Raw genomic sequence first — 25,393 nt, 5'->3', positions numbered from 1 at the left:
GGCCAACGAATAAACGTCCCTGGTTTTGCTGCTTTTCATCTTTTTTTCATCTCTCTTTCATGCCTTGCTGAGTGAGCATGCAAGGCAACTTCACGAAAAGGCAACTCATCATAAGATAGCACACCACAAAGAGCATAGTAAAACACAGACAAATTGCCACTCAGCTAATTTCATATTAAGCAAATAGTTGCTCAAGTGAAGGTTATTTGATTTGCATTATTCTATAAAGTGTAATAAGATCATTCATTTGCAGGGATAGAGACTTCCTCTTTGTCTGGTATTATGTCTGACCAGTATGCTGGTACCTTTGTTTGAACTGAAGCCTTTTGTACTAAACCAAAAAAAAACCCCGAGAAAGTTGTCCTTCATACAGAGAAGCAGAACAACTGCTTTTCAGCCTGTCTCCTAGGTCTCCCTCCCAGTCTCACCATCAATCTTGTAAGTCAGGTAGCATTTGTTTTTGGAATTATAGTTTCTTTTTTAATTTTTGTTTTGGCAGCCGTTTCTGTATCAGTCATGCATGTCTTTAAATTGGAGGGTGCAGTTCGAGGTGTAGGTTAGGATGCAACTCTGTAAAACGTTAAGTATTGGAGTAAACCTGAAGTTTTTCTCCTCTGCAGACTCCACAGCAATATGAAAGGGAATACAATGCTAAGCGCGGTGATGGGCAATCCAGCAAATTTCATGGTTATGCGTATGATGGAATATGGGTGATTGCCAAGACCCTGCAGCGGGCAATGAAGTATCTGAATGCCACCAACAAGCACCAAAAAATTGAAGATTTTAACTACACGAATCACAAACTTGGCAAAATTTTTCTGGATGCTATGAATGAAACCAACTTCTTTGGAGTAACGGTAAGTCCTAAACAGATACTTGCGTGGAGGAGGGTTGTGATTTTATGTCAGTAGCTGAAGCAAGCATTAAATTTTAAATACTCTTGAAAAAGAAACACATTTTGTATTTCTTGTATCTTCAGAGCTTCCACAGTTCTACTTTATCTTAAAAATTAATGTTGTTGCCTTGAGACTCTTGCTTATTACCTGTCTTCTGATGCCAAGTGATGACACTGTACAGTTCCTAAGTTATCAGATTTTTAAGCATGGATGTCATCTGAAATAACAAGTGAGAGTGGTCTCAAGGGAACCACAAGTGTTGCAAGCCGCAGTGACCATTTCAGTGACTGTTTTAGCAGTTGAGGAGTAGCTAGAATGTGATCTGAAAATGCCTGCTATTTCTCTCCATCATTTCATTTATTTTTGGTAATAGGTATGCTAATGACTCCAACTCCAGTGCCGTACATCCTAGATATTCTTACAACATACTTCAGTTGCCATTTAAGTTTATTTATAATTTGTATTTTTTCACAGTCAAGTGCAAAGCCTGTTGACTATGACTTAAAAAGAACTGGTCACATGTAGTAATAATAATATCATTCAGTTTTCAATTGCTCCGTTGCAAATACGTAGTAAACCTTTTTTTTTTTTTTTTTAATTGACATTGCCTCTGGTTTTAGAAGAGTAAAATGGGCAATAGGAGTGTGGCCCTAAAAACTCTTTATTCCTTAATTGCATTTGAGGCAACATCAGTCAGAAGTTAATGGCACATGTGTTCAGGAGGCTGTAGAGCCATACTCCTTCACCAAGAAAGATGAGCAGACTCCTTTTTAGGGGGAATGCTCTTCACAGTTTCCCATAACAGCAAGCAAGGGACTTACAGGGACACGCTTTGTTAAGCATGTACTTGGGCTGCAACATGGGTAGGCAAGGAAATCAGTTTTGAAGAAATATGTATTTCAGTTGTGCGCAGAGGGAGTGCTTTTAGGCACTTCCCTGCAGCAAGAGCACGCAGGAGGCTGGCGTCATTGCTGCCACTGTGCAGTTGCCTGTCAGATTTTGTCCCTATGTTAATTTAAATTGTCTTGGGTATCAATTAACCTCAAAACATGTTGAAGTAGAACTAAGACTGTCATACATGTCACAAATTGGTTCAAGGAGGAAATTCCTATGTATAGACATCAGCAATGAGTACAGGCTCAACTTTTTGGTGTCCTTAATTGCTGAAGAAGCCTATGTTTTGTATCGCAGTACAATTGAAGCTAATTTAGGATGTGTAAGTAAAAAACCAATCATATGGCAAGACAATACTAGAATCTAATTTCCTGTTCAATATGAATTTTGCTTTCTTTTTACATTGAATTTGACTGAAGGTTTCTGTAAAAAGAATTGGGTATCCCATTGCATCCATAGCAGGACTGGATCTTTAATAAACCTTTCAGTCAGTAGCAGCTACGAACCAGACTGCAGGGACTCAGACATCTCTGTCTTGAGTTATTCCAAGTACAGTTATCTCTCAAGGTGGTTGAAATTGTATATTGCTATGCAGTTCTCTTTTTTTGGTGTTTTTTGTTCTTTCCCTGTCTTAGCATTTTGCCTGCTGTTTAGTCTTGACAGATGATTATGTATAATTTCATTAGCACTGCTTAATTACCCTTCACTGCTTCCCTCCCTCCCACCAAAAAACCCACAACCCCAAATCCCCCAAAACCAAAAAACAAACCCCCTAAGATTAAGAAGGCTCTTTTTTGTTAGTTTCAGAGACACAGCAAAACCTCACATATGAACTGCATCCCTTTAGGGAAGGAATGAATCAAAGTTTCACCAACCACATTCGGCCATGTTTACTTACTTTATTCCCCCAGGTATAATGCTTTTTAAGGAAATTACCGCACAATTATTCGCTGCATTTAGTGTTTGTCTGAAGCGCTTTGTAAAACATTTCTCTACCAAGTCATCGTGACAATGCACAGCCAAAATCTGGTATTTGCAAGGGTCATGCTTGTTCCTATAATACATTCGCAGAAATATTTTAATCAGAAAAATATGAAAAGAAAATCTATAGCAGCTACACTTCCTTATGATATAATTGGAACAAACAATACTCAAGTTTTTCGGGTATGAAGAAGGGTTTTATAGCAGATATGAAATGTTTTGCATTGATATGTTCAGAAAGTTGAAGGAATAGATTGATTCTTGCCAGAAATATTTTTAAACTTTTTATTCTTCAGTCTAATAAATAGCTGTAATTTCTGACCTAATTTAAAACTCTCACTGGAACATAAGTTTTACATCTTGGAGTGCCATATCTCATTTTATTTCTTCCCAGAAAAAATATTTTAGTATAAAATTTTTATAATTTATTTTTAAAAACTTATTCTAAATAAGAAAAGGACATTACTTTATTCTAGAGTATCTGTGCCAAACATAAAATGAGTTTCTAAAAAAGAGGTAGTAAAAGGAAGGACCAAGTCTTACCAATATTCAAAACCCCATCCAATGATATAATAAACTATGTTGTTAGTTATTAGGTAAGAGGAGAAGGTAGACAAGAAGCTGTAGACAAGAATCTAAAAAGGCAAAATCTATTAAGAGGCATCTTTCTTTATGCTTTCTGTGAATATGATATAAGCAATACTGTCATGTCATAAATAATAAATCCCTTTACCCAGTTTTCATTTTCTTTGAAATTATTTATAGTTAACAACAAAAAAAAAATTAATCACTGTTGAGTGCTGGGTTTTTGTGGAATTTTTTAAACAATTTTAAAAAGACTTGCTGGGAGTGAAGTGTGCTAGTTCCTGATTACACAGAATGTCTTTTTTTTTTTTTTTCCTTCTTGGAGACAATATTTAGAAAACAGTTTAGGCTATTGTCTGAGAACTTGACAGGACTAATCCTCTTTTTGTGCATCAGAAGCTCAGTACATAAATGTTGCTTGTTCTAATTCTACTGTCAGAAATCTATTGCTAAGAAAATTATAGCTATTCCTTAAATTCCTGAAGGTTTTGCTCTTTTTCTGGATTTTTTCTCTCGTGGTTCCTTCTGTTATTTTTCCTTCACACTTATCTGACTTATAGTCATGTTAATTGCCATATAATTTTCTCGTATATTTTGAACAGAGAGCAAAGTAACATACTCGGTGCTTTATCAGAAAATAGTAAAACAGTTATCTGCAACACTTTTTCAAAGGTAAAATGGATACTGGTTTACAGGTGCAAAAGGACTATGTAATGAGAAATGCAATATTTCAGACCTGCAGGGATGTTCCTACAGTTTTGTTAATCTGAATGTCCTAATTCTGCAGTCAGATCCCCTGACGCTGGCTGTTTTCAAAATGAGTAAGGCACTTTGTGGTTAGAAAGGTCCATCTGCAACAACCAGCTTTCAGGACAGGATTCCTTTTGATTTGTGACTAGTTTGGCTTTCATGGCTTAGATTTTTTCTAATTCCTTGCTTATAAGAGCACTTACTTTTTAATGGGGAAGTTATTAAAACAAAAAATCTCTTAAAGGATTTTGGACTATTTTTTCCACTTAATCCAAATAAAACCAGTTTTGTAAACTGAATGCAACCGTGCCACCTTAATGGTTTATAAACTGCCAGATGCCTGTTTCCTTGCTAACATATCCTTCTTCTCAAACGGCACACATTCTTTTTGATAACCTAACTGTCAGAAAATGAAAGATAAGAAAAGAAGTACTCGCACAATTTATTTTGACACAGTTTAGATGTCTGAGGAGTCCCCTTATGTAGTTGGTAGAGCCACTGGAAGTAATTTAGAGCTGGAGAATCTACTGAGGTCTCTGTTGAAGTGTTACTACTTTGAATCAATACAGAGTGAAAATGTGATGGGAAACAAAAAATATATATGGGATATCTAAATATATGGATTACAATTATACAGCAGTTTATAGCATACTTCCTATAATATGCCCATCACGTATGTGTGAAAGAACAAGAGAATTTTCCACAGAGCTAGAATAATTCTCCTAAAGCAAGATAGTTTGCCTGAAAGATTAACAAGAAAAAAAAAAATAAAAAAGAAAAATGTCTAACTTTATTTTGTATAATACTACTACCATAGTATAACTTGTAGGGTTGATAATTAGTGAAGAATTAGTGCTGTCTTCTCAGGTTAATGAGTCATATTTAGTGCATACTGAATGAAAAGCCATCTAGAGAAGAGAAGGAATTTGTTTTAGTAATTTTTTTCCCTTCCCCCCCTCCTTTGTAAAGGCTATGGGTGGTTACATAGTACCTTACAACAACAGCAATGTTTATATTTGTTATCAAAAAATGTTGGCTATATTTGGAAAGACATTATATACCATATTTGTTCTCAGTATGTTGAAAGTTTATATTGGTTCCATGGGGTATCCAGGTGGTAGGAAAGCCACAATGTATTGATGGAGAAAAATTTTATTTTTTTAATGCAAAAAAATGACATTAGTTTTAAAAAATACTTCCCTCTAATTTTCTAATCACTTTTGTCACTGATGTGATGTCCTGAACGTTACCAATTCTCCCTGGTTGTTACAGCCTGAAGTCCTGTAACTGTTGCGGTAGGGTTTTCTGCTGCTTGAGTTTATTGCTGTTACTTGTGATTATAAATCAGGTTTCAGAATTTTTAATTTATTTCTCATCCTTATGGCCTTCTATTATTTGTGCATAATGGAAAATGTATTACAGTAGAGGAGAGAGAAAATTAAATACAGTGTTGTCTGTCTTTTTATGCCAACCAGAAACTAGCACAGTAGGATAAAATTCCATCACAGTACCTGCTGCACAATTGAAACCACAGCCATGAAATAGCAAGTCTGTGCCTGGCACCTTGAATTTGAATGGATCCAGTCATGTTTCATAACTGGAAAAATGCTTATTGATATGAAGTTAATTTTCTATCTTGATGCTGATTATTTCTGAAGATTGATTTTAGCAGCTTGCCTCCACTTTCCAGGCTTCAGTAGCCACTGTTGTACCGAAATCTCAGAGATATAGGAGGTGTTAGCAACAGAATAAGAACAGGGAGAAAATATTTATTTCATGTCATCCTGAAAAAATCACATACCCTAAGACTTAAATTAAGGAATACTTTGCTCTTTGGCAGACAATCAAATGGAATTAGCGTAGATTTCAGCAGACTGAATTTATGTTTAATTTGGGGTTCTAACAAACATTTCTGTAGTGGCATTGATAAGTGCAGTTAATTTTGCATGAACAGTTCTGAATAAAGCCTCAAGTGCTACTTATACCTGGAGCAAAATTTTCTTTGTTAGCATGGCTGAGGTAGGGCAGATAGTAAAATTATTGGGGGGAGGGCAGAAATTTTAATCAAGCAACTTCTTGTTAATCTACAATAGTGCTTTAAAAGTACATTTAATTTTATAAAGGGGTGTGTGTGGAGGTTTAGTGTGCAGTGGAATACCTAACACTATAAAGATACCTGTTCCTGAGAAATGCTTTTGAACTTTCCATCAAATTTGACTTGGTTTTAATTATGAGCATTTGACAATTTGCATTTGGCTATTATCCATAATTGGGTGATTTGAGGGAGTCTAGTACGCTAGCAAGATGCATTATCAGGAAAACATATGTATGTATGTGTATATATATGTGTGTGTGCACACACAGGCATGTGCTTACAACCCCACCTGACTGTTGGCCAGTCTCAGTTTTTTCCACACCTGACCCCACGGTTTATCAATGTGAACCTTGTGTTTCCTCTTGATTTTTCAGAACTTGCTTCCTGGTACAGGGTTTCTTCTGTAGCACAAGAAAGGACAATACTTGGGGACTAGCTGTGTGCAAGACCTCCTGAATCTTTTTATGGTTTTCCTGAACCTCCCTCAGTGGAGATAAACATGGTGAATCTCTTACTTCCTTACTCCCTCCTGACTTCTAGTACATTTTCCAACTCAGATGAGCAACTGAAAGCAGTACAGTGGGTTGGTTAAATAATTTGCTCCTGACATGGCCAGTTCATTTAGTAGACTCTTTAAAATAGCTGCTAAAGTAAGCCATCAGCAAGTTTGCATAGGGTCATAAACAATGTTTGCTCATTAGGAAAATTCAGTGCAAATGTCTTCATCTGCCAACGATGCAAAACTGCATACAAAAGGAAATCCTAAATTGTTAAAGTGAGAACTGAGATTAACTGTGACATTTCAAGATTAGCCCTCAAGCTAATCAGCAGCTGACGATATAATAGATACAGTTGGTGGCAAATAAAAAAAGGTTTTAGTCTGAAGTTGCAGAACACTTTTTATTGCATCTGTCATTCTAATAGGTGGATATTTGATGGAAATAAATAAACAACATACATTAACAGAAAAGCTAGTGAAATATTTTCTAAGATCTGGCTAATGTGTCTTAGCTTCCTCTGCTCTATATTTAATTTTGTCTGTATCTAGACAGTGTTTAACATAATACATAATATGCACTAGAAGCTGCTTTTTTGCTGCTTAGGGTACAAAGAGTGGAAGTACCTACAAATAATCAAGAAACAGCTCTGTTGAAGGTGATTGCATTGTCTAAGTGGTGGTGCAGGTTTGTGCTTCACAAAGTAGTTCTCCTTCAAGCTTCTGAAGAAACAAAGCACATTTCAGTAGTTCCACCACCCTGGTTTTTCTGAAGTGTGATTTGTTTTGTAGCTGCCTGCTTCCAAGCCACCTTTGTTTTAACTTTTTGGGGGTTTGTTTTCTCTTTTTCTGTTTTTCTTTTCTGTATTCTAAAGATACTGAAAGAGGGGACAGCCTATACATGCCGGACAAGCAACATAGGAACTCTGCTATCTCTTGCATAAGTTAATTGTTTTTCCTGATCAATAGATGGCATTTTGTGTTCTAGTTAAACAGAAGTACTAGGTAGGTAAGGTGTTCCTTTGTCACCCCTCCAGCATGTAGTAGAAAAAGAAGGAAAAATTATATTTATCTTCTTTCATTGTGATAAAACCCTGTGCCTCACTTCACCAAGTTCTTTTTGACAAGAGATAGGAAATGTTGTTCATGTGCCTGTTGAAAAAGGGTGATACGAGAATATCTTACAGATACTTATGGAGAAGTGACCCTCTGGCAGTAAGCATACCAATGAAATACCATCTCTGAAAAATAATAGAAACCTGTAGTAGCTCTGTCCACCTATACCATGGCTTCAAACCGTGTCCATATCTTATGATCAAAGGCAGATGACACATGACTGTGTATCTCTGGTGATGATCCCATATCAGCAAGATAATGTGCACAACATGCTTCTCCTCCATATACAAGCCCATGGAAAAGAGTTAAGGATTTGCAATATATGCTATAAAAACTGTTTTGACAGAGACTCCTCTGCCATTATAATCCAAAATAAAAATGTGGTGCGAGGTGTGTGGTGTTGACATTGTTGCAAATTTCCAATTTTCTGCTTGTGAAATTTAGCAATTTCTGTCACTGAAACTGCAGCTGTACCCTCCCAAGGAATGACTAGAGCACTGCTGTTAAGGGAGGTGCAGAAGGAAAGTGAAGCATGGTGCAGAAGGAAAAGTCTTAGGTGCTTTAACTGCCCTAGGGCCTGATGCAGTTCTTGATAGCTGTGCTAGCATATAATGTGTCAATTAATACAGTAGCCTAGCAAACAACTGCAGGTTAAAATTATGTCAAGGCTCTTTCAAGTATTGTTGCCTGTAGAGGAAGATTGCTCCTTCCCCAAGAGAGAAATATCTTGACTGCAGAGGGAACAGATGAAGAGTCAGCAGGGTCTGGGTTCTGGGAGAGGAATTAAATTTATAGCCATTTCCCTACCCACACACACACCTTTTTTAAAGAACAATGAGTCTAGAAAGCAACATTGCAGGAAAAGGTTTATTTAGGAGAATATAATGGGAAAGGAAAAGATTTCCTGGAAGGCTTTCATGTCATCTGCATCACTGAACAGTTCTGAGTTTTCAGTCCCCAGTGCCTCTTGTTCTTCTTCTGATTTGTTTGATAGTGTGTAGAGTTTAATGAACATCTTCTCACCTGACTGTGCTTTTCTTGAAACTGATTTTACTGTCCTTGTTGAAAAGCAGATCACTAACAGATTATACTTGTTTCATAGAAAACAGACGTATATGCATGGGCCATTTGTTTACTAGATGGGCCATGTAAGCGTGTACTAGATGGAGCGTGATGGTCCTGAAGAGCCAGCTAGGCTCTGTTATGGTTAACTGGCAGATGAGGTGTGAATCAAACAAGTACAGACTGGTACAGGCACAGCTGAACCGTGCCTCCAGGTGAGTATTTGCAGATGATGCAACGATGTATAGGTAAAAACCAATCAATCACAGACATTCCAGACTAACAGTGTTTTTCAGTGTTATAATTATTCCTGCATTTGGTGTCACTAAGAGAAGAAAAAAAGATGTATGGCAAAATTAGGGATGCTACTGCTTCTATGTCTCCATTTGAAATGACAAGCAAAGATCTTCCATGAATACTTCCAAGCCCTCTGTGGCTTGGGGATGAAACTCAGCAAACATAGTACAGCCTTCAGCTGCAGCATATTCTCAGTATGCACAGTGGTCAGAGCAGCAAGATTAGTTATCCTGCATCAGCCACAGTCCACAAACTCCTCAGACCTTGCTCTGATTTATCTCCCTTCCCTCCTAGAAGACAGCATGGCAGAAGCACCTCAGTTTACAGTTGAGATGTGAATGCCCTTCAGTCATGACTCAAGAGTTAAAAACCGCTATGATTTTAGAGATAACATATTTTAGAACTGGTATAAAACTGAATTCCTGAGTGCTTGAGGGTATTACAGTTCTTGTTTTATTTTCCATGGGAACAGATGTTAACCCTGCTGCCTTGGGATCCTTCCAGCTCTGATAATTCCATTCTGTGTACCTAAAACTCTCACTGAGATTTCAGACAGATAAGGAAGTTATTATTTACTAGCTTTACACCAGGACTCTTTTGGGACAATAAATGCCATAAAGATGCAAAATTTTAGTGTCAGTATTCTCACTTATTTTAGTATACATTGCATTTTATTATTATTTCACTGTACAGGCAAATTATAGTAAGATTTTACTGGTTTGATCCTGTTCCTGTATCAGTGAGTGGGAAATCGCTTAATTTCATCATGAGCAGGAGAAGGTGCTTACCTAGCAAAGTGCTTTAATAAATAATGTGAGGCTATGACTCGAAATGTTATTCCAAAATCCTTTTTGCTCACAGAAAATTTAGAAGCAACTTCTTCTGAAATGCTTTCTAGAATTAATGAATATATTTTAAGAGTGCTGATCAGTTGAGTGCTGTAAGTTAGTAATAAATGATTAGACACAAGAGCTTGTTCAAGCATATTTGAAGAATGCCTTTAGATAGTGTGCAATGTGGAATTACATGACTCGGGTGTCAACTGTGAGCGATTAAAATAATATGGTGTAGGAATTTAAAAATTAACATCTAGTGATGCCTATAAAAGCTGCAACTTCCAATACAGATCACGTAAATCAAAAAAATGCTGAATATTTTAGTGATCATTTATGCTCATTATAAATATTATTTTGGCACAACAATGTAATTCTTAACTTTTTGTCAGATATTTGGGAATATGAAATATGGAAAAAAGATAAAGGGAGAACTCTCAGAGAGTGTACACATAATATTATGAAGGTTGAAGCAATAGGAAGACTCATAAACCAGTTTGTGAAAATCTTAATAATAACTTTCTACTGTTCTTTGAAGAGCTGTTATCATACGAACATGTTTTGCTTTATAATAAATACTGAGAGTTTAGAGAATGATTAAAGCACATAAATGATATATTTCTAAATATCCTGAAATCCTAGATCAGTTTTTAATTAATAAATTATTACGTATAAAATTAGTTCTAACCTGCTTATTTTTATCCTTTACATCACTGATTTGCATACTCTTAAGAAAAGGAATAAAATAAATGAATTTTTATGATAATTTTTGTACCACATTTACAAACATCTGTTGATTTAAGTTAATTGGACAACTCTTCATTGATGAATAGTTGCATGGCAAACCAATTTCTGTTCTATCTAGGCTACCCATCTGTGGACAATTTTTAAAAGCCTTTAAAAGGAGTCTTGTTTTTAATTCAGTGAAAGTGACCCACATTGATGTTATAAAAATTAGAATTTAGACCGCTGGGAATTTTTGTGTGCACCTAAGAGCAAAATTTTCCCTTGGGGAATATTTTGCAATGTGACATTTTTGCTTTCTAGCCAGCAAAAAAAATTAAACTTTTAAAACTCTATTTTAATTCTCTTCACATTGCAGTACTTCTGAGATTTTGGCTTCACCAATTAACATACTCTCCACTGCTGTTAATCTTTATGACAGCTCAAGGCACAAATATTCCTTAACTTGAATATAGCATTTTGCTGAGTTTGAATCCACCTATAATGTTAAAAATGGTTTTATTAGCTGACTTAGCCTGGAAAAGTTCTGAGGTTGTCAGGTCTGATGTTCAATGGATTATATTTTCATACATCACTGCTCCTCTTTTCTGGCAGTCATGTTTCCTATGATGAACTAGTTTTCTTCCTTGGAGAGGTGCTCCAGTTGCAAATAGGGTTCTTGGAGCCTGCAAGCATTTTAGTGAAACACAGGGAAATTAAAGTATTATAATGGCATTTATTGTAGACAAATGCACAGTACATTTTCAAATAGTTTTCTAGTATTTTTGGAATCAGCTTTTAAAACTTCTGTTTTTGTTACCTTCTGCTCTTCTTCCCACCATCTGCTCATGGCAGGTTGTTGCCTCAGCCATTGCTGTTGATGTGAGATGGCTTTTGAATTATCTAGCCTCTGCTAGAGCAATGTCAAGATAGCGTTCTTTTTTAAGATTTCGTAACACAACAAAGATCTTGCACTTCTGTAGAGTATATGGTATGGTAGGACTTCCCCCTTGGAGTTCTTCACGTGAAGAAACTCATGGAAGGTGAGGAAGCCGAAAGCGTAGCAAGGCCCTTGCTGGAGCCCCTTCAGTCTAGGACGCTGTGACCTGCTTGTGCTGAGTCCCACCTTCAGAGCTGCCGTAGCAAAACAGGCAGTGGCCAAAGGCAGCACTTAGCAAAGTAAAGCAAGCTGCCTTGCTTTTTTCTTTTTTTTTTTTTCTTTTTTTTTTTTATTCCCAGCCACCTCATTTGAACAATTTGTAAGTATTAATGTTCTATAGGTTTTAGAAAAATAGTCTCAGGATTCTGCCTTCTGCATTATCACCCACTTTATATCTGGCCCGTAATGACAACTGAGGTAGTCAACATATAAACCCAAAGCACTGGGCAGGAAGCAGACTATTCCCTCATTTTGTTATAAACAGTTTTAATCAAATCTAAGACCCAGCATGCTATACTTGTTCAGTTTTTCTGTGTGACCATAATTTTCCCAGTTTTGTGATAATGACCTCAAATGCACCAAAATTATAACCGTGCCTGCTAACCACTGTCAGGAACCAGATTATTCTTTTAGAGCATGGTCTAAAAAGAAGTTCACACATCTCTGTTCTTGATAGTTTTAGCAATATCTGAATTTCTATATATCCAGCCTCCAACATCTAGCCAAGCTTCATGAAATCTTAATTGTCTCTCCTAACAAGTCTTTCTGCCTCTCAACCAAGAGCTTGTTGGACTGCTTTGACAACATTTGATCTTGTGTATGCAACTGAAATAAGCAAATCTGTACCGAACTCTTTCGCATCAAGCCTTTTTGTCTGAGTGACCCTTCACCCTGAGCATAATCTGCACAGTTTCTGTGTCATGCCGCTCATGTAGTAGCAATAGGTGTAATAACAGGGAATCTAGATTAAAACAACCCAGACCTAACTAAAACAACATAGCTCAATTCCAAAGAGTGAATTTACAGTTAAGCAGTTATCATAGATCCTGTAAGTAAAGCTGTCCAGGGCTGATGTTTCCTTGTCACTGCCGAGGACACTCTATGTGCTGCATGGTGGCATGTAAAATTCTGAGTGTCATCATAATACTAACAAACTGAAAAAATTTCCAGACTAAATAAACACAAATCAAGAGATCGGAGAGAATGATTTGAGTGAAGAATTGTCCGTATATGGTATTTAAAAATCAGCAAAAACTACAGTGGTTTTCCATCTATGATGAACTGACATCTTTTTTTTTTTGTCAAATCTATTATCAGTAGGCATAATTTAGCTATATAAGAGCCAACTCTTTATTTGGAAAACTTTGAAAAATATAGTTATGGATTGTTTTGCACCTTGTAAATGCTACACCTTCTCTACCTTGTAAATTGTGCCACAAAAACTTCCGGTGAAATTCTTCTGTCTGTGCAATTTCAATTCTGCCTCATTCATCCTAGCTGCTGAATTAGACAGTGGTTCAGTTGTGTTTGCTCATGTAATTTGAACGATGTTGTGCATAAGCAGTCATCATTATGAGTGCTGCAAAATATACAGAGCTAAGATCCACAGCTAGAGTCTGCAAAGAATATTGTCCCTAGAGTGTGAGACAGCAGCAGAGACCCTGGCAATATTCCCTTCCTCCCTCAGCCACGCTTGGTGAAGGACACGCTTCTGCTCCACACAGTGGAGGAAATAGCTTGTTGAATCATTTCTGGCATCTCAGGAGCTGGAGGTCTTGCCTCACCTGGCTGTCTAGTCTTGTGTGCCACTACTTGGCTTGCTTTCTGATGCGTGGTGGTGGTGGTAGTGGTGCGGCATCTGCCTGGTGACTGTGGGGCCACAACCTCAGCATGTTCCTGTTGAGCTACTTGGGTTAAAATGTTCTTCAGGAGTTACGAAGAGGGGAAGAAGTTATGGTGATCAGAAGTGCATGTCTCAGCTGAACGTGAATTCTGTGAGAGAGAGAGGTAAACTGCTGTAGCCTGGAGGCTCTCGTTCTGCTGAACTCAGATGTTTGCTGCATACCAGAGAACCATGTGAGCATCTCCAAAAGAGGCTGCAATAATATTTTCTAATTAGAAGTGTTAGACTTTCTTAACATTGAGTTTTCTAAGATCACAGTCACATCTTAGAGATACCGTTATTGGCACTTTTGTTTTAAATGACCCTAAAGCTTGGTATTTGAAACCCATAATATCTATATTGTCAGTTAATTTCCTTTTCGGGGGGTTGGTTGGTTTTTTTTCATAAATCTTAAATCACCACCTTTTCTTGGTGTCTGGCTACACATTTTCTTCCTCATCGTGACAGTTTCATTCATACAGAAGCAAGGCAAAAGTTCATAAAAAGCAATTATGACACCACAAAGTTTGATAAGAGATTGAAAATATAAATTGCCTCAAGTAAGAACACATAGATCGGTTAAATTGAATCTGGCAATAAATCAGTCAAGCTACACGTACAGCTGAGGAATAATTGTTTGCTGGTCCCTTTGGATGAGTGCAAAACAAACCAATGCAGCATTAAATACTGTGTAACATACTGATTGTTGCAAGCTGTGTGTAGACCTCAGCATCATCACAAAGCCATTGTAAGGAACTTTCCGTTGAAACCTGAAATTGTTTATTGATTTATGACTGATTTTTGTGTGACTTTAAAGCTACTCCTTTTAATGGAATTTATCCTATAGCCTGTTCTTCGAGTGCAGAGACTGTGGCACTGTGGAAATTTTGATCTCTCGTGGAAATTTGGATCTCTTTGTATCTAGATAATGTTTCTGTTAGTTTCCATGTTGAAGATGCAGGTTAGTTTATATATATCAAAGGGCCATTATTAATATTCTAGAAAAGATTCAGTGCTCAGTTTTCAGCCTAATGTTTCAGACCCGTGTGTGTTAGTGTCAAGTTTTCCCTCTTGCAGAAAGCATTTATGGCAAGACAGACATCCTTTAGTGAGTATTTCCTGCAAGTGCAGTAGACCAAATCAAGCTTTTTCTCTGCTTTAGATCTGTTTTCCATAACACAGCTGTAGAGTCTCACGGGACACAGAAGGGGCTTTTTCCCCAATTTGAGGCAACCACTAGCCTGGGAGGGAAGGGATGGAACCTGGTCCAGAGCACTTCTAACATGCATCCCAGCGGCTCCTGAGTTACAGGAACAGGAAAAGCTGTGGCAAAGGGAACAGAAATCCCTGTAGATGTGGTTCAGAAAACATTTGTATAAGTAACTGTTAGGGTGATGAGTATTAAGCATACTTTCCCTTAAAACCTAAGTAGTGGCATCTGAGTTGTTGGGCTCATAAATTTCTGTAGCTGTTACTGCAAATAGATATACATGGAAGGAAGAAAGGATGGAAAACATTTTAACTACCTAACCAATTACTTCTTGTCATATCTGGGTTTTATATTTGGGCATTTGGGGTTTTTAAGATCTGGGCATTTTAGATTTACATATTTGTGTGGTTCATCAGTGAGTAAATGTCAGCTCTTTAAAATGTTCAGTAAAGATGCAGCTAATCACCTGAAATAATACATTCAGGGTATTTTAGACAAGCATTTTGGTAAATTGGTCAAAGGCTTACCCAATGACAAGTAGCATTAGAAAGAAAAATAAACATGGAAAATCCTAACACCATTTACAAATGTCAAACTGCCTATTTCTCTACTGTAAATCAAGGGAGCATATAATGTGTAACCAAATGTTTTAAAACTGTAGAATATTCTTTCTCTACTTCTTAATACAGATACTTAAAATTATCGGGGGCAGAATAGCTGAATTTCATTTTTTATTTCTGAAAAATATTTTCCCTGAGGCTTTCAAACTGTTTATACTGATATATCTCTTAGGCTCTGATTAAGTGCAGTGCTTAAGAGCACACTGAGTATTAAGCATGTGTATTCCAAATGGACTGGTGAAGGGCTGTGTTGAATCAAGTCTTAAAAGAGTGCGTTCCTTGTTTTGCAAGGTAGATTCTGTCCCAGTAAAAGAAACATTTCCCATATAGCGTTACCATGTAGTATTCTGTCTTTGTGGAACTGTCCTGCAATATCCCAAATGCTAACAGTAAGGGAGAATAAAATTGTTATACAAAATATATTATACAAGTTTTAATGTGCATCTCAGTGAAAATTAAAGGCATGTCAGACTTAGGTTTTTCAATAAAGCCATGCCACAGCCTGGGGGCTTGTCATGGCTGAAAATGCAGTTTGTGACATGCTTTTCACTTATCTGAGCGACGTGCAAAGGCAGTGCTACATAGAACCCAAACCACAACGCTAGCAGAGATATAGTGTCTTAGGCTTTTGCAGACTGCATATATTTTACCATCTTAATTATAAATAAGAGTATCAAATTCAGATAATAAAGTTACTTTAATAACTTCAGTGTTAGGTTGGCTTTATTCTTTGAGGTCTGCAAATGCTTTTTAAAATATGTAAAACCATGGACTCCTCTCAGTAACAAAGCACAGCTGTATGCAATGCAATCCCAATAAAACACAACAATCTTATTTTCTCTTGTGTCTTTCATACCAACTACATCTCAGACTGCTTTCCACAATGCTCGGTAATGCTTGGCAGTGCATAGGAGAGAGTAGCCAGGAAAGAATCTGCTCCAAACGCCCTGTGAGTCACTAGCATAATATCCTTCAATAGTAGATCTCATACAGGAAGGGGAACAAGTGAAAAATTCTGAAACACAGCAAATCCTTCACACTTTAATGAGATTTTAGGAAGGAAGAAGAGGGATGGCTATATTTCTGTGCCAAAGTAAAGTTCTTTTTTCTCCAATTTTGTAAAAAGAATTAACTCATGTGGTAAAATATTTAAGCTCTTTTACATTCCCAAGATTCTGTTATTGTTTCAATTTTATTTCCGTTACGAAAATGGGAAAAGTTACTTGTAGTAACCACAGCCTTTTAGGTAAATGCAACTTTAAGTTCATGTCCTCTTAACTTTTGTTAAATGGCAGCCAAAATAAGGCACAGTTTACATTCATAATTCAGACTACACTATGTTTGACTTAAACACTGATTGTAATTAATCAAATGGGCATGGTTTGCTTTGCAGAGTAACAATGCAGATGCTGTGGTGCACAGCCTTGAAGCCCTGCACACGCAATTTGCTCTTTACCACCACCTCTCTTCCACTCCAAGATGGCACGATCTTTGACTCTTATTTCTACACTTGCAATAGAATCCTGCTGGTCATGACCAAAGCTTGATGTCTTTAGTAAAGACAGATTTCTCTCTCCCAGCCTTCTTTGTGCTGTATATCTAATCTGCTTCTCCTGCTATAGTTCTTCCTTAATTACCTTTGCAGCACCTTGATGAAAAAGCTTTTTTTCTTTGCTGATTGCCTCCTTAAAATATTTGCAGCAATATCTCTTTTTACTTTTATTCAACCATTCTGTATAGATGGAAAGATCTTAATCCTCCCCAGGAAATTAATCCCTGTGTACTTAATTTGATTTAAATTCCTCTACCAATGCTTATGTTAAGAAGTTATGTGGCAGGGAGCAGGCCATTGATTTAAATGCTGTGATCTGAGAGGGGAAATAGTATTTGACATGCATGATGTTGGCAAAAGCTGCTTTTGTGTTGTGGCTTTCTGAATTTCCCTTCATTAATGCGCATCTTTCTGCAGTGTCAGTGTTTGTAAGTGATGGGAGTTTTCTCAATACAAGTTATTCCTAAGCTTATTCCAGACAGGCACAGGCACTTTTGTTTCTCCTCCTCTGCATTTTTCCTCATTACCTCCAGTTTGCACATTAGTTTGTTTTTCATCTACCAGCTTTTGTTGTAAACACTGACTATTTTTCTCTCCAGATTCCTGAAGCCTGCATGTTTGGTTAGCTTAATCTTGTAATTAACTGAAGGAGGGTAGTACGGATCTGGGTGGGAACTGCCGGCATTCTCCCCAGCCTTCCTCTGTGCAGTCTCTTAACAATCAGGGTAACAAGGATGCCTTTACTGACAGAGTATGTCCAGATTCTCTCACTCCAATGTTAATAAAGACAAGACCTGAGTGATATTTGATATATATTGTATTTCTAAAATGCGCAGTAATCAGCATGTATTTGTACTCACTAATTGCAGACATTTAACATTAAAGATACTAAATATTTCTTCAAAACTGGTATGTATCAAAATTTTCCCCAAGACTACTGACAATGATACTATTGACATTTATATGTTCTACTTGTGTCAGCAAAGAGAAATTGTAAGCTATTTTTATTTGGAGTCTGGGTGAAGTGGAAACCACTTTTTAAAACCCTCCAAAGCCAAAAATAGATTAGCAGGAGTTATGATAAAGTAACAGGAGTAACATCGAAGTTTGTCCCTACTCGTTATGTAGGAAAGCTGTATATTGAACGCTGCTTCTTGGAAGCTTTTGACAAATGTTGCTTTTACAATCCATTTCAAAAACAAAACCTGACCTGACCTGATTTGACTGTAGAGCAAAGTTTATAAGTTTAAAGATGATGTAACTTGCAAACCATCAGTTTTTCAAAGGCCATTGTGGTGTTTAGTTGTTGGCTGGGGTTAAACCACGACAGTCGTATGTCCCCATACTGGTAAAAGAGGTGAAAATAAGAAAAAATAAAACTTCCTTAGAAACCAGATGTGGTACTGTTTGCTTCAGTAGAAGGGGTCGTAATCTTCTTCAGATTAGCCATCCAGGACATGAAAGGGAAAGATGATTCATCTTAAAAAGCAGTGTCTTGTGATCTTGTTTCAGCCCTGATCTTCCGCTCTCCCCCCGTTTTGTCTCACTGTTTCCTTTTCACTTTTGTGGTATCAGCAAACTCATGCTGGGCAGTAAACTGAGCTCTGATGGGAACTGTGAGTCTGAAATAACTGCTCCCCTGACACTCACAAGGTTGTTTCTTGGTGTAGAAGTAGAGTAACCCAGCAGCAGCAGTCTTGGGCTGGTGTGTGTAAATCACCATACTGCACCCTGCAGGGGCAGCACTCGAGTTAATCCTGCTGTGGATTAGGCACCCTCTCCAACTTTGCCTGAAGAGACACCTTGTGACAGGCGCTGACAAGCTACTTGCATGGTGAGATGGCTCTGTTTCGAAGGTCAGAATCAGCTCTAAGTGTTGTGGAGTGTGTTAGGCTTGTAAGGAGCAGCCAATCTGAATTTGTATTCTTACGAAAATGATCTGCGTGATCTTTCTTTTTAATGAATGGTGTTTCATGCGGTGTGTCTATGTCGTGGCTTGACCCTGGCTGGCAGCTAAGCCCCACACAGCGGGTCGCTTACTCCTGCACAGTGGGACGGGGGAGATAATTGGAAGAGTCTGAGATAAAGACAGTTAACAGGTAAAGCAAAAGCCATGTGCACAAGCATAGCAAACCGAGGAATTCATCAACCACTTTCCATAGGCAGGCAGGTGGTCAGCCATCTCCAGAGCAGGGCTCCATCACACATAATGGTTACTTGAGAAAACAAATGCTAACAATCCAAATGTGTCCGTCCCCCCCCCTCCTTCTTCCCCCAGATTTATATACTGAGGTGATACCATGTGGTACGGAATATCCCTTTGGTCAGCTGTCCCAGCTGTGTCCCTTCCCAGCTTCTCGTGCCCCCCAGCCTGCTCGCTGGTGGGTTGTGAGGAGCAGAAAAGCCCTTGGCTCTGTGTGAGCTGCTCAGCAGCAACCAAAACATCCCTGAATTGGGAACAGTGTTTCCAGCACAAATCCAAAACATAGCCCCATACTAGCTACTATGGAGAAAATTAACTCTTCTCAGCCAAACCCAGCACAGTCTGCATGAAAAACTTGCATTTGTTGTACATTGAAATGAATTGCCAGATTTGACAAAACTTGAAGGTTTTTCCTGGATCTGATGCTCGTTGAAGTACTGCGTTGAAGTGGGTTTGGATGAAATGAGAAAAGGAGGAAAAGCAGAACTAACCCAATACTTTATCCCTGTTGAATGTACCTTGTTTTCAGGAAATGTGCTGTTTATTTCAGTTGAGTTTCTGTTTTTATTGCTGGGTAAAAGAGGTGAGTAATCGGAACAAAACAAAATGCCTGAAGAGTCATGAAGGGCTTGCTATGACAGCACCCTTAGTTCGTTACAGGGCGGGCTAAAGTTGTGGAACGATAACATGTCTCCCCAGCCAGCACCATTCTGAGATACACCAGATTTGATTGACTGCATACAGTGACCAAACAATCTTGACTTGGCACACACAGAAGAAAAAAGTACAATTTTATGATAACTAATATCTATTGGCAAGAAGAAAATCAGGAGCAAGAGTTTTCTAGCATTTGATGTGCAGAAAATTTAAAAATAAAACTCCAATAGGAGGTTGTGCATTTGAAGCATGCTTGCTTGTCCTATCATGGATTCCTTAGATAAATTTGGAACTGAATACACAAGCTATAATTGGAGATATTATTTTAGGAAACTGTTCCTGATAAAAAGAAAATTTTAGAGGAAAACTCTGTAATACTAAAATAACATAATAGTTACTAGATTGTATTTTATGTGTTGGACTGATAGACTATCATAACATGGAAATTACAGTTATTTTATTAAATATAAACAATGAAAATGGACAATACTTTGCCATTTCCCTATTCCTCACCTGTAATACTCAGTATATTTGTGATGTGTGACATACTGATTTTTACATACGCTTTTATCTTGCACATTGTAAAAGTGGGAACATTTTATATCCACTTGACCATTTTCACTCAGAAGGAAATAAAGAGTTATCATAGTGCTCTACTACACGTGTCGGTTGTATAAATTAAACACTGTTGAATAAAGACAGTAGCTGGCTTCTGCTTTAACTTCAGGGGGAATATGTGACTCCATGTAAAACATATTTTGTTTGGGCAAAAAAGTTACAATGGCCTATGGTAGTTCACATCCAAAATAAAACGTCTTATTCCTGTCACTGAGAACAGTTAATAAGAAAGTGTCTCTTGCTTAGATGTGATCTACAATATTTAGTCCATTATGTTCCATGGGAATACTTCCATGAATGAAATGTTATTGGAGTGAGTAGTGGCCCGACTTCTAGGAATAAATCTTAAAGAGGTTAAAAGGCTTAGAAAACCTCCAAACTCTGGTCTTTAATAGTAGTGCAAGTTCTGGATAAAAATAGTTGTCATTTGGACACATTTTGACAAAAAAGAAAAGATGAATGCTGTCTTGAGAAAGAAATTTGTATTAATTAGACTTCACTGATGTCAGTAGAAAACTTCAGGTATTTTCTATGATGCTTTTGATCCAATATGGATTAGAATGACTGGAGACATAAATTTTCTCCCCAGACATCACCTTTCAATAGGATACTGATAGTCTCTTGGAGATTAGAAATAAAGAAGCTTGCAACTAGGAGCAACTTTACCACTGGATCCACTGCTCCTTGTGTGCACGCCACTGTATAGGGAGCAAAATAAAGTTCACTCTTTAAAATGGAAGAATATGAACATTGTGTCTCTCTTCAAGAGTATGAACATTGTGTCTTTGTCTGTAGGACAGACTGTGTCCACCCTGGGAGATAAATTAGAGAGCACTGGAAATTGCTCCTGGCTTCAAGCCACAGAAATTATTCTTAGGGTTTAGTAGGTAAAATTCCTTCTCCTGAATAAGTTGAGTCAAAATGTCACATCCTCATCAGCAAATGTCTCACCTCTTCTATTCCTGTATAGTCCCCCTGCCACATTGCTGAGAGAAGATTTCTGATGAGAAAAAAGGAAGAGCTGATAGATAAAGCCCTCTCTGTCTCCAGGGGTTACCAGTGCACATTGTCTGATGGCTAGTAATAGAAGAGAGAGAAATAGGATTGAAAAACAGTGCTGCATAAATTCTTTTACCTAACTTGGACGGTAACATAGCCCAGCACTGCATTGTAGCCAGCACCTCCTGGTACCCAGATCTGCATTGAAAGTTCCTAATCATTTCCTATGAGTTCCTGTCCAGAGGATAAAGTTTTTTTGTATTACCGTGAGATGCAGGCCTTTCCAGGGAAGTTGACTTTGTTTAATGCAGGGGTCCTCAAACTTTTTAAACAGGGGCTGGCACGCGGATGCAGTGGCAGGCAGCCATCTGCGGCTGCTGGGTTTCCCCCCCAACCCCCGGCGGGGGGTTCTGTAAATACCGGGGGCCGCATTGAGGACCCTGGGGGGCCGTATCCAGCCCGTGGGCCATAGTTTGAGGATCTCTGGTTTAATGGCTTCAGAAAAACAGTCTGATATAACTGGTATCTTCCTATACATGGGTATTCTAAGCTTTTGATAACAAGATAATTTATATGCTAATAAGATTTCCATTATTGCAGCGATTGCTTTCTTGTTCATTAATTACGTACACTTTGATCAGTCAGCATCAGTACTGTGCATAAAATAGCTTTACAAATATTTAATAAATGTGTTCACGTTATTAGTGTTTTTAAAGATAGCTGTTGCTACAAATTAAGAGATTCCTTTTCCAGCTTAGAATATGAAGATAAAATATGATCTAATTTGAGAAGGAATTGTTTGTGTTAGCTGTTTTGCAATTAATTCTTTTTATGAGTGATAAAAAGAGAGTAGAATCTACTTTTAAGCACTGTATCCCCATTCTATCTGGAATTCAACATTGTCATATTACTGCAATGTATGAAAAACATCATAAATATTCATTGAATGCCAGTGGCAGAGAAGGAAATACTTTCTTAGTCTAATACCGCTTTCATGTGAGACATGGAAAAAGAGGCTTCTCATTAGTTATTTTGGGACATTTAATACACTGTAGGAATGCCATACACTTGGCCAATTAACATAGATGATTGATGACAAATATTTAAAAAATAAAGTAACTGATTTTTAAGGGCACCTGTGAATACAAGGTTTGCTGCTATTGTACAGGGCAGTGCAGTTTGTCAAAGTATTAAAAAGAAATTTAGTCCCATTCAGTTCAGTGTGAGTGTGTTGACTGAGATAAGGAAAAGGTTACGATACTGGAGATAGCCAGAGAAAATAATGGAATCTGTCATTTGTCTTCCTTCAGGCTGTTTAGACATTATTGCTGTCTTTCTTCATGTACTCCTCTCCAAGAAGCCAAGCGCCTGATGCCAGAATGCTTTAATTATGGAGGTGTCAACGTGAGCTTCAACTCATTGCACTTATTTAGAATTTGTAGTATTGGATCTTTTCTAGGCAAATGAAGAATACTGCATCTTTAAACAATGGTTTCTTTGTTTTCCAATCAGGTCTCTTTCAAGTATAATGGTTCCTAGACCTTGAAGGTCTGATTTCTCAAACAGGGCTGAAGAAAGCAGCCAAAGTGATAACAGTTTCTATACTGACATCGACCCAGGAGGCTTTTGTGTGAGGTAACCTTTTCTTTCCCTGGGAGCAGAAAAATGGGCAAACAAAGGCTGGGCTGCTAGACTTCCCTTCAAAGATCTTACCTTAAAATCATTTCCGCATCCTCTGCAGAACAGGGTTTCAGGGCTTCCTGCAGCATGAGCTGAGGTCTGCCAGCAGTGGTTCCATCGGATTTGCCCTGGCATCGGCTTGCTGGGTTGCTAGAGCACATTGCTAGGGCTCTAAGAGCAAATCAACCCAGCTCAGCATGACTCAGGGGTGTGGGGCTGGGGTACTGCTGTTGAGACATTGATTTGGGAGGAAGAAAACCTCATCTTCTATTCAACTGAGTATAGTCCTTTCTGAATATAAACCAGGGAAATTAGTGTACATTTGTATATATTAGTCTCTAAAGAGTGCAGTTATGAGTCAATCAGAAATTATCTGTTCTTTTGAGTGATATTTGCCACCATCAGCCTTTTGATACACGCTTTTTTCCCACAATTTAAATATCTGAATATTTTCAGTATTTCAAAAAATGTAGAAAATTGGTTTTACATTTTCAAAAGAAAACACTTCATCTTTTCCTTTCAAATAAAGTATTTTTAAAACCTGAAAAGTTATTTAATTTCTTTTTCCATGTAAGAAAATTCTGTGGGATTTTTCCCTTTTTCCAGCATTTTTGCTTTTTCCTTTTTTTTTTTTTTTTTTTTTTTTTTTGCAACTAAGTACAAGTAAATATACCAACTTTAGAGTCTCTTAAGTATTAAAAAAATGAATTGTGTTCTTTTGCCAGATTATTAGAGGACAGACAGCCTTAGTCTCTCAATGAGCAAGTGACAGGATACAAACTTTCACTACACAATTAGTAATGCCTACATGTAGACATCATTTAAACTACATGTTAGTAAAACGTACTAAATCAAACCCAAGTGTAGAAGTTCAGCGTCTCTGTTCTTTGGACTATGCTCAATACAGTCAGCTGTACCTCATGGCGAGCCTGCCTGAGTGCACGGGAAATGTAGCAGAATATACCTGCGTTTCACGTAGTCATTTGATGGAGAATCAGAAGAGAAATAAATAAAAAAGGCAGCTAGAATATAGCTGTAGGAGAGGTGACCCCAGGCTGGACTGAAAGGGCTAGGAGAAGGGGCTCTTCTAGCAGAGTTTCTCCAAGACACCGGTATCAGCTCTTGAACTTATATTATTGAATATGTTTATTTTTGCCTCATACTAAAAGTAGGAGTGTTACTCATGCAACTTGTTGATAACATGGATTTGAAAGGAACTCTTAAGGTAGAGGAGAATTAAAATATCATATAGGAAGAGCTAAAGGATCTTGAGGGTTCCATTATGAGACACTGGAGGAAATAACAGTAAAAAATGCAAGAGTATGCACTGAGGCAACTGTCTGCTTTAGACATACCAGAGGCATTTAAAGAGAATGTCAGTATCCAAGGTTCAGACAGCAACAGCCCAGTATGGTTCCTCCTCAGTTTCCCTCTCAGAAGGCTGAAATTCAATCCCTGCCTCCATTCTGGAACATGAAGTTCCCTATACCCTTTGTGCGTGAGAGAGGGATTTCAGACTGGCCAAGTAAAAGCTTGTCTCCTATATAATACCAGTTTTTGTGGTGGAAGGATAGCTAGGTTTTTTCCTCTCCCTGTGGCAGCTCAGAGAATACCTAGTATGCTGAGGAGTATTCCTTGTTCTTTGCATAAATGTCAGCCAAAAATTACCAGGGGAAAAGCTGTTTAGTCCAAACCGTACTGTGATCCTAAAAGTGAGTGTATGGCCAAAAACAAGAGGAACCTGAAAGCTAGAGAAAATCCTGAAATGACAAGAAGATTCAGGTTCAGAACGAGTCTTCTGATGGGAGTGGTGGAGTGAAAAATTCCCCATGCTTAGTTTTGTAATTTCAAGAAAGGGCTTAGATATGAATGTGTCCCCTTGCAAATGCATTTATTGATTGTAACTCACATCCATTTACGAATTTACTGACTTCATTCTGCCTATGCTCCTCTTGAAGCTAGAACTGAGAGCAGTACTTTAAAGATACCTGATGGTTTTTTTTTTTCTTTTTTGTCCAGAAGCAGTTTAATTGTATCTGAGCTGAGAAAGGGGATTCACTAGACAAAGCTTGGTAGTCTGGGAATCTGGTGGTACTCCCAGACTCAAACTGATCATGTTTTCCTGTGTAGATTTACCAGCTTACTCGCCTGGGTGCATCTGAATTAGTCTGCATGACATGGTGTAGGTATGATGTTGGGTATGAGAATGGGGCTGAAGGGGGAGAGATGTCCTAGCCCTTAGCTATTTCATGTCATTAATCGGACTTTGCACACTGCCTTGACTTAGAAGAAAAGCAAAAAGAG

The 25,393-nt window shown here is 37.8% G+C and overlaps 1 protein-coding gene across 2 annotated transcripts in view; it reads left to right on the top strand.

Annotated features, from left to right (window-relative positions):
• The window catches only part of GABBR2 (gamma-aminobutyric acid type B receptor subunit 2), a 487,663-nt gene that overhangs the window by 238,475 nt on the left and 223,795 nt on the right, over positions 1–25,393 (top strand). For both annotated transcript variants that reach the window (XM_056333263.1, XM_056333265.1), the window contains exon 7: positions 621–857. In XM_056333263.1, the coding sequence (XP_056189238.1) occupies positions 621–857 (237 nt within the window). The remainder of the gene's footprint in view (positions 1–620; positions 858–25,393) is intronic.

Source organism: Falco biarmicus, chromosome 3 (genome assembly GCF_023638135.1).
Source record: "Falco biarmicus isolate bFalBia1 chromosome 3, bFalBia1.pri, whole genome shotgun sequence".
NCBI classification, from domain to species: domain Eukaryota; kingdom Metazoa; phylum Chordata; class Aves; order Falconiformes; family Falconidae; genus Falco; species Falco biarmicus.
This window is presented reverse-complemented; position numbering and strand designations above follow the sequence as displayed.